Source organism: Eulemur rufifrons, chromosome 1 (assembly GCF_041146395.1).
Source record: "Eulemur rufifrons isolate Redbay chromosome 1, OSU_ERuf_1, whole genome shotgun sequence".
NCBI classification, from domain to species: Eukaryota; Metazoa; Chordata; class Mammalia; order Primates; family Lemuridae; genus Eulemur; species Eulemur rufifrons.
The window spans coordinates 55,820,323-55,829,839 of record NC_090983.1 but is presented as its reverse complement, the minus strand read 5'-3'; the positions used below and the strand labels follow the sequence as shown (position 1 = coordinate 55,829,839).

At 45.2% G+C, this 9,517-nt stretch overlaps 1 protein-coding gene across 1 annotated transcript; it reads left to right on the top strand.

The window, feature by feature from the left end:
* Positions 1–836: 836 nt before the first annotated feature.
* SP5 (Sp5 transcription factor) lies at positions 837–3,601 on the top strand. The gene is made up of 2 exons (XM_069471394.1): positions 837–1,063; positions 1,776–3,601. The coding sequence occupies exons 1-2, from the start codon at positions 1,013–1,015 to the stop codon at positions 2,922–2,924; spliced, it is 1,200 nt and encodes a 399-aa protein (XP_069327495.1). The 5' UTR covers positions 837–1,012; the 3' UTR covers positions 2,925–3,601.
* The last annotated feature ends 5,916 nt before the right edge of the window (positions 3,602–9,517 follow it).

Here is a 9,517-nt window from a genome sequence, read left to right as displayed (position 1 = left end):
GGGGGTAAGCGCGGTGCGAGGGTTTTTCCCATGTTCACTCTTTGCAAAAGTTATGGCCTGAGGAAAACTTCCAGATCTCCAGCAGGAACGTCACAAGAGAGGCCCAGTCGCTTGTCAGGCGGGCGGCCCTGGAGCGTGCGCGCCACCCACCGCCTCCCTGGGCGGCCACCCGGCCCCGCCCCGGGTCACAGCCCTACCCTGGGCTCCACCGTGACGGGCGGGGGGACACGCGACCCTCCGGGTGCGGTCGGCCCCACGCCCCGCCACGGGAACGCGCTCGGGTCCAGGTGTACGCGGCCGGGGCTTTTGTGTTGTGAGAGTGAGGAGTGTGTAAATACGGGGGAGAGTTCCCTCATCCCCGTCTCAAAGTCCAGCGCCTGGAAGCCGAAGGCAGATTTTTCTAGAGATAACAAAGACACTTTGTCACTTTGGGCGCTGCCTCAGTGCAAATCTTTAATTGCAAGTGTGTGTGTGGCGGGGGGGATCGAGTGTCTCTAGCAACCCAAGCGCGGGGTCTCCAGGCGGCAAGGCCCCCTTTGATCAGGAAAATCCAATTATTTGTGTATATACATTTCCCACATAGTGATTACTTCATTAATTGTCCCGCCTTTATCTCCTCCCTTCCCATCCCCCCTAATAATCAGTTCTTTTATCCAGACCAACAAACACACCATAGGAGCTTTGTGGATTCAAAGGATTTGCTTTCGCTTCTCAAAGAGCCGCTATTCTTTGATGATTGGGTAGCGGCAAACTTCAAAGCCATAAATCTTCCCTCTGACTGGCTGGCGGCCCAGCAAAGTCCTTATCAAATTCTTGGAGGTGATCCTGAAGCGCTCAGACCGCGCGCGGGGCGAGCGAGCGGGGCGCGGCGAGGGGCGCGGGCGGGGAGGGCCCCGGCGTGCAGAGCGGGCGCCGGGGAGGCACGCTGGGCGGCCGTTCGTCCTCGCCTTCGGGTGTCCATGCCTCGGCGGCGGCGCCCCGCTCCGCAGCGAGCGGCCTGCAAGCTGTAGCCATGGCCGCTGTGGCCGTCCTCCGGAACGACTCGCTGCAGGCCTTCCTCCAGGTCAGGGCCGGGCCCGGAGGGGGCGGGGAAAGGTGGGAAGTGCCGCGTCCGGATCTTTCTTGGTACTCTGTGCGCCTTGAATCTCAAAGGGAACCGCACCGGTGGGTGCAGCTGGAACCAGACCTAGGAGTGCCCACGCCAACTTCACACCTAATCTGGTGTCAAGAGTGTGGTCTTTGGGGGAGGGACGCGTGGATCCGGGGGTTCGGAGGTGCGCGGCTGGCAGAGAACTGGGCCGGAGCTCATCCTGCTGGGCCCTCCTGCTGATTGCAGCCTGGGGTGGGCCGGGGAGGAGCGCAAGGGTGGCGGGGACTAGAGAGCTTAAAAGATGAGAGGGAGGATGGATGGGCAGTCGGGCCGTGGGTGTTTCCAGACTCTTAACTGACCGCGGAGCTGGGAGCGGCCGTCGGATCCCTCCTCCTCCCACTTTGCGCCCGCTTCCTCTAAGGCTGGATGGCGTCTCAGTGCACCAAGTAGTTTAGCAAGAAGCGCTCGCGTGCCCCACGTTCAGGTCGCGCAGGCACCAAAAGTTTCCTGGGACCGGTGGGTGCGCGATTTGCGATTGTGGCGCGGTGGCGGGGCAGGGTCCACGGGGCGGAGGAGGAGCAGCCGTGTAATAGCCAGCGCGGGGGCGGCGGGCGGGCCCGGAGTCAGCGCTTGGAGCGTTAACCTTTTGTCTCTTCTCCGCCCTCCCTCGCCGCCGCCTTTGCAGGACCGCACCCCCAGCGCCTCCCCGGACCTGGGCAAGCACTCGCCTCTGGCGCTGCTGGCCGCCACCTGTAGCCGAATCGGCCAGCCCGGCGCGGCGGCGCCCCCGGACTTCCTGCAGGTGCCCTACGACCCCGCGCTGGGCTCGCCCTCCAGGCTTTTCCACCCGTGGACTGCCGACATGCCCGCGCACTCGCCGGGCGCGCTGCCGCCCCCGCACCCCAGCCTGGGGCTGACGCCGCAGAAAACGCACCTGCAGCCGGCCTTCGGGGCTGCGCACGAGCTGCCGCTCACACCCCCAGCCGACTCCTCCTACCCCTACGAGTTCTCGCCCGTCAAGATGCTGCCCTCGAGCATGGCGGCTCTGCCCGCCAGCTGCGCGCCCGCCTACGTGCCCTACGCGGCACAGGCAGCGCTGCCTCCCGGCTACTCCAACCTGCTGCCCCCACCTCCGCCGCCGCCGCCCCCGCCGCCCACCTGCCACCAGCTGTCCCCCAACCCGGCCCCCGACGACCTCCCGTGGTGGAGCATCCCGCAGGCGGGCGCTGGGCCCGGGGGCCCCGGAATTCCAGGGGGCGGCCTTTCTGGCGCCTGTGCAGGGGGACCCCACGCGCCCCGTTTCCCAGCCTCAGCGGCTGCCGCTGCCGCCGCCGCCGCCGCCCTGCAACGGGGCCTGGTGTTGGGCCCGTCGGACTTTGCGCAGTACCAGAGCCAGATCGCTGCGTTGCTGCAGACCAAGGCCCCCCTGGCGGCCACGGCCAGGAGGTGCCGCCGCTGCCGCTGCCCCAACTGCCAGGCGGCGGGCGGCGCCCCCGAGGCGGAACCGGGCAAGAAGAAACAGCATGTGTGCCACGTGCCGGGCTGCGGCAAGGTGTACGGCAAGACGTCGCACCTGAAGGCGCACCTGCGCTGGCACACAGGCGAGCGCCCCTTCGTGTGCAACTGGCTTTTTTGCGGCAAGAGCTTCACGCGCTCAGACGAGCTGCAGCGGCACCTGCGGACTCACACGGGCGAGAAGCGTTTCGCATGCCCAGAGTGCGGCAAGCGCTTCATGCGCAGCGACCACCTCGCCAAGCACGTGAAGACGCACCAGAATAAGAAGCTCAAAGTTGCTGAGGCTGGGGTTAAGCGGGAGGATCCGCGGGACCTGTGAGCCCAGCCCAGGTGTCCTTGAGGCCACTCCTGCCTCGGACCCCCTTCCCAGCACTTCTGTGGGAGATCCCGGGGGTCCTTCGAGCAGCTGGCAGAGGGGAGACTCGGCAGACGGCCTGTCCGCTGCCCCCCTCCCAAAGTGGAGCCAGGTTCCCATTTTCCTCGGTCCTCAGACTCAGGGACCCGGTTCCCAGGAGTAGCGGGAGAGGGAGGGTTGGAAGCTGGGGCCATTTGGGTCATGGCTCGGAGCCCTGCTTTACACCAGGGCCGTTCCAAACTCTGAACCATTCCCACCGTCTGGGAGACCGACAGTTTGGGGGCACCACCCTGGGCTGGCCTTGTATATAGGAAGCGCTGCTGAATTAAAACGGAAGGACCTCGGGAGATTTGAAATCGTGCTCGGGTTTTGGTTTGGGCATTGTACAGGTTATTTAATAGTTTTGTTAAAGAATAATAATATTAATAAAAATGTTACTTTTGTCCTCAGCTCCATGCAGAGCTACAGCATGATATGTCTCTGTAAAGTGATCAGCAGTTGCAGCGTGAAAATAAATGCGTTAACTCCGAGTCATCTCGGGAAGACCCCGCTGAGCCGGTCTCATTTGATCTTTTCTTCTGCGAGGCTTTACTAAGCGGTCAGGTTTCACCGGGAATTTGGTGGTTCCTAAAGGCTGCCTGTGTCGGAGGCTTCTTTGGTTTGGAAGGCCCTGGGGAAGTGTGTTGGGTGCACGGTTGGGAGAAGGAAGACCACCTCAGTTTCGTGGTAAAGAGGCTAGGGCGAGATTTTCCAATCACAGCTTGAGTTTCTCATACGGCCTTAGGACCTAACCCGAGAATGCCGGGTTACACGTTCGATACCTGCTGCTTATACTTTTTATCAGGCGAATTCCCTGTGGCTTTCCATTTGTTGGTACTCTCAGGACAGGTCACACGTGGGCTGAGCTTTCTCCTCCCAGCCGGCTGTGCTGGTGTCTGGAGAGCATTAGAGACTCCAGGATCTCTTCACAAGTGAGATTTTGGAGAGGTGCAGAGAAACGGGCGACTTCAGTTCAGCTTAAGCTTTGCCTCGGGGAAGGGGGAAGATAGCTTCCTAGGCATCACTTCTGTATTTCAGCACCGTCCTGATATACAGTGTTGTTTTGCTTGTTTTCTCATTTTGCTGTGGAAATCTTTACAAGTCTTGTTCTACAGTAACCACCCAGGGATTCCTGATTAGGCCAGGAAACTTAGTTCCATTTTGTATCTCGGAATTTTATTTTTTTAATCACTGAATTAGACTAAGATTTTCTCAGGAAGGAGCCAGGAATACTAACAGTTTGGAAATGTGGAAAAGGATTTTTAAATCCAGGTTTCTCGATTTTCTCTAAAAGTTGAAATTGTAAAGTATACAAGTGTTTTCAAATATCTCCACTAACTCCGTGATGTTTTCTAATATTTGAGTTTTAAACCTGAATCTGAAACCTGAATCATCAGTTAAATCATCTTTTTAGGATTAGCAAAGAAGTGTATGTAAGTTGATAGGATTTGACAGTTTACAAACTGCTGTTACCTTACTTTTGTTAGAAGTCAAACTGAAGGGTCAGTTCTTACCATCTATGAGGGTTGTTCTTGTGACTTGTATTAAGTAAAACACACACATCAACATAATTGGGATGAAAATTATTTTTATACTCCTAAGATATATCATTTTTGCCCTGTAATTTGGGACAATGTAGAAAATGAATGACTTGTTGTGGAAATATACCCTAGAACCAGTTACTCTCAGAGATTTTGGAACTATTTAATGACAAACTAGAAAGCAAATCTTCATGATTCTTTACCTGGGAAAAGCAGTTTGGGTTAGTTAAATGTTCAACGGTGTGGCAGTTTCATGAGCAACTGTAATAAAGTTGCTAGACAGTAACATTAATGTACACCTAAACGTGTAATCTTAATCAAAATCATTATATTAAGATGACATATTTAGATGTATAAATCAATGTGAAAAGTTACAGAAACTCTTACATATCATTAAGAGTTTCAGAAACTCTCAGATCTGAACCATGCCCAGGAATCAACTTCAGAGTCAAAAAGTTTTTTGGCAGTTGATGGGGAAAGAGGAATCCTTGTTACAGAGTGGAAAGACCAAGGGCTTTGGACTCAAAATTTGACATAGTTCTCTCATGTGAAAGAATGCCCTTGGCAGAGGGAAAAAATGGCGATTATTGACAGCTACAATCTAAACCAATGAGGTGTTGAAGAATAAAGTTTCCTTACAACTACAACTTTGTGGTTGTTCAGAGAAAAAAATAAGTAAAATGTACAAAATTTAATATCTAGACAAATGAGGTGTTACAGTTTCGTTATAATTATAACTTTGTGGTTAAGAGAAAAACTAGATAAAATATATGGAGTTTGCTAAAAATATGGTATATATAATTTTTTTAAAGCAGAACAATGTCACTTGACAAAATAGCTTTCTTATGGTTTCACTTAATTGCACCTGCAAATTTAAAAAGTATGATCTTTAGTTAACTTGGTACAGCTGAAAGACTACTCCTCATTGTCCAACTGCAAATCTGTGTTCCTGTAACTTTAGAAAAAAAAAAAATGTATGCCATTATCCAAGTGGAAGTCAGGAAGCCACAATGGTTTGATATTATTACCCAAGTTTAGGAAAGTATTTCATGTTTGTACCCAAAAATAAGCTGATAAAAACTCAGAAATATAAGTTTGATAATGCAGAAATGCATTAGTGTTTACAAGCTGTTAAAATGTAAACTGCTGCTGCATGCTTTGTTTCATAAAACTGCAACCAGAGTACCACTGAGGACTTCAAAAATTACTTTCAACTACATTGATATGCAAGAATTAACATGCATAAATTAAGCACATTCATTGTAGAAAAAAAATTAATGAAATTCAAATGAAAAGAAGTTTAGAAGCAAATTACTTAACTAAAATTTATTTTCAGTTGGAGTTTTGCCAACATCCAAAAAGTAAGTTTAATCCACCAACTTTATGCAAGGTTTCACTTAAAGACCCCAACACTCAATTCAATTGTTTTAAAAACTAATTGAAGAAGATATGGTAATGATTGCCTCAAATGTCAATAGACATTGTAGATTTTTTTTTTTTTTTTTTTTTTTTTTTTTTTTTGAGACAGAGTCTCACTCTGTTATCCGGGCTAGAGTGCCATGGCGTCAGCCTAGCTCACAGCAACCTCAAACTCCTGGGCTCAAGCGATCCTCCTGCCTCAGCCTCCCGAGTAGCTGGGACTACAGGCATGTGCCACCATGCCCGGCTAATTTTTTCTATATATATATTTTTAGCTGTCCATATAATTTCTTTCTATTTTTAGTAGAGACGAGGTCTCGTTCTTGCTCAGGCTGGTCTCGAACTCCTGAGCTCAAACAATCCGCCCGTCTCGGCCTCCCAGAGTGCTAGGATTACAGGCGTGAGCCACCTCGCCCAGCCGACATTGTAGATTTTTTAAGGAACTATTTGGGTAGTGTGCAAATATAACATAGTGTCATATTTTAGAAAATTCTAAAAATTAATGTGATATATTATTTTAAATTTAACACTTAATTGATAAATGAACTATTTTGACCAAGAACTTGGGAACATGAAGAAATTGAGTTTTCAGAAAATTAGCTAATTTGCAATTGCATGTTTCTGAACTTATTAACACTATAGTTTTCTGCTTTTCTCAAGGGAAAATTGTGCAAATATACCCTTCACTGGCCACTAATTTTTAATAGTTCTGGTAATTAATGAAAGCAAATTATGTTAAAGAAAATACAACTGTTATTCACTTCCATGTTTTTCTTTTCTAGTTTCAGCTAGAGTTTAAATCTTATAACTATATTGTGTATATTGTTTTAAATTATTTTGTCTTAAGTCAATCAAATAAGACATGCCAATTAAAAAATTAATCTTTCTGAGCATGCTTCTTGCAGAAACCTCTGCAAAATAATTACATATGTAGGAAAGGCAGTTTTTACCCCATTTTGCACTATTTTCTATTCTAATGCTGTGAATTTTTAAGTAATTAGTTTAAAGCAGCATCTTCAATGTTTTCCATTTATTTTCTGCTGTGAGAGTTTCACTGTTACTACAAGAGCAGCTATGACTTCAAATTCATATAAACACCTAGTAAATTGTTTAGAGCTCTAACATTACGAGGCACTTTTACTTTCATTAGCTCATCACATTAAATAATGACAAGTTACAGTAAATTGACAATATGAAATGGGGAAATAGTCTGTGTTATGGAATCAGAGTCAAGCCTTAAGCTTCGCTTTATAGTAAAAGTAATTATAGTTTGCTAATGTCCCAAATTGAGGGCCAAAACAAGTCATATTAATTTTCTATTAAATATATTACCTTTCTCTGATTTGCATGACAGAGGGAACTTTTATTGTTTTTATTTTTTTTGTTTTCTTAGACTTCAAGACTAGACAGCATGGCCCTTTTCAGTTTATTGCGTGAAAGTTGCACTAGTCCAGGTTAAAAGCAGGCCCCCAGAGGGAACTTTTAAAAGTGTATGACACCGAGGACAGTTTTAAAATGCCATATGCCAACATAGTTTTATATGTTTTTTCCTAAAGTAGGAAAATACAAGAAAAACATCTAGATACATGGATGTTGGTAATGAGATATATATTTAGATCAATACACCACAAGGATATCTTTCATTATTGGGCCACCATAATGGTAACCTGATTAATATGGCATTCAGTATATTTAATTTAAACAGTAAATTTTTCTCTGGTATTGTTCAGACTCAACACATTATTAATAATGATCTTGATGTCAATTGTTCCTCCCTTGATTGTTTTTAAAGAAACTGATATGTTACCAGAGAGAGCAATGTTTCAAATTAATTTACGGGTATTGTAGAATAATTTACATAATGTGTATAACTATAATGAACAAGTGATATTTATCCAACAAAGATGTAATCAAACAGCTACAGACCCTCAACATTTTTTGATAGCTTCACAATTGTTTTACAATTACAACTTATTACAATGGAAGATTTGTACATGATGATTGACATAGTTTCATGCTGACATTTTGATGACTTCTTTTTCTAGACTTTATACACTTTTCCTTTCATGTCTTTAGTGATTGATTATCTAAAGCATAATCCCCCATGGGACATTTGACATTTAATTCATAATTCAGTCCACGCATATGAACTACAGTAGCATCTTCACAACACATAATAAACTACATTAACTTATACATTTTGGTTGTATACCTTATATCAAAATTAAATCCAGGGGAACTAAATCCAGTTCTTAGTTTGATATCACATGAAAAATCTGCAGCTTTCCCTTTTCAAAAAGTTGTTTCAGGATTATGAAGATTCAGTCTGTCTACTAGGAAATGGAAGTTTGTTTTACAGAAAAACTATTCATCTAATTTTTTCATTACTTGTCAAAACTCTGATATCAAAAATACACTACAATTTTCTGAAGTCTAAGGCAGTGTTTTGGTGTCACCTGACTTTTTAATATAAAGGTAAACCATTCAGTCATATATGGGTATTTTCTAATCATCTTATGTTTAGTATAATCTAAAACACAGATGGAAAACACCTGGCCCTCAGCTTAATTTCATCCAGTTCACAAGGCAAATATCAAGACTAACTCATTTATCCTTATGGTTGGGAAAATGTGTCCTAATTTTAAAAGTATTTGGTGGCAATTTCCTAAAAGTCTACATAAGACACCATGAAAGCTCATTTCTCTTATTTCTGTGTATGTGAGTTTTATTATAGTCTGTGTATTGCTTTCCTTTTCCATTGTTTATGTCTCTTTACTTATGGCTATCATATGTCTTTTATATATTCATGTCCATCTCTAGCATGGAAACTTTCATTTTGTGTCATGTGTCTCTCTTCCCAAAGTATTTATGCCCATTATTTGATTTTGCTCTCAATAAGGCAGAACTCAACAGGATTCTAAATTGTAGTTATTTTAAAACTTTTATTTTTAATAGACACTTGTATTCTTTGGTCTAAATTTTACATGTAGGTAAATTAAATTTATATTTCTGTTTGTAGATTCAACTCATGTTTTATCTTTGTAGCACATGGCTAATGTTGCCTATTAATTTGTGAACATCAGTGGGAAAAATGTTTACATCACAATTGAAAATAAAATTGTAAGATATGATAGAGGATTATGGTTTAAGATAGTCCTAGTTTGGATAGATTTTAATTAGTAAAAAATATGCAAATGGAGTAGGTTACCTAAGTCTTTAAACATAGCCCTTTATTTACTGAGCTAAAGTTTTAATGAATGGGGTATGAACTAAGTCTGGGAAGCACATAGCTATATTTCTTATTGAAGTTATTATATTTGATAGAGCCACCTTTTTCTCTAAATCCTTTATTCTCCTCTGTTTGATTCTTGAAGTTCATGTCATCTCTTGATAGTACTGCAGACAACTGCCAAGAAAGTCTTTGTGGTAACAAGTTATGCACTGAGCCTAGGTTTGAAGTAGGAAGTTGCTAAATTATCTTCTAAGGTGAAAGCTCTCCCTTCATCAGTCATGATTCAGACTTGCCAATGGTAAGCCCCAAGCAGCCAGTAGCTGCAA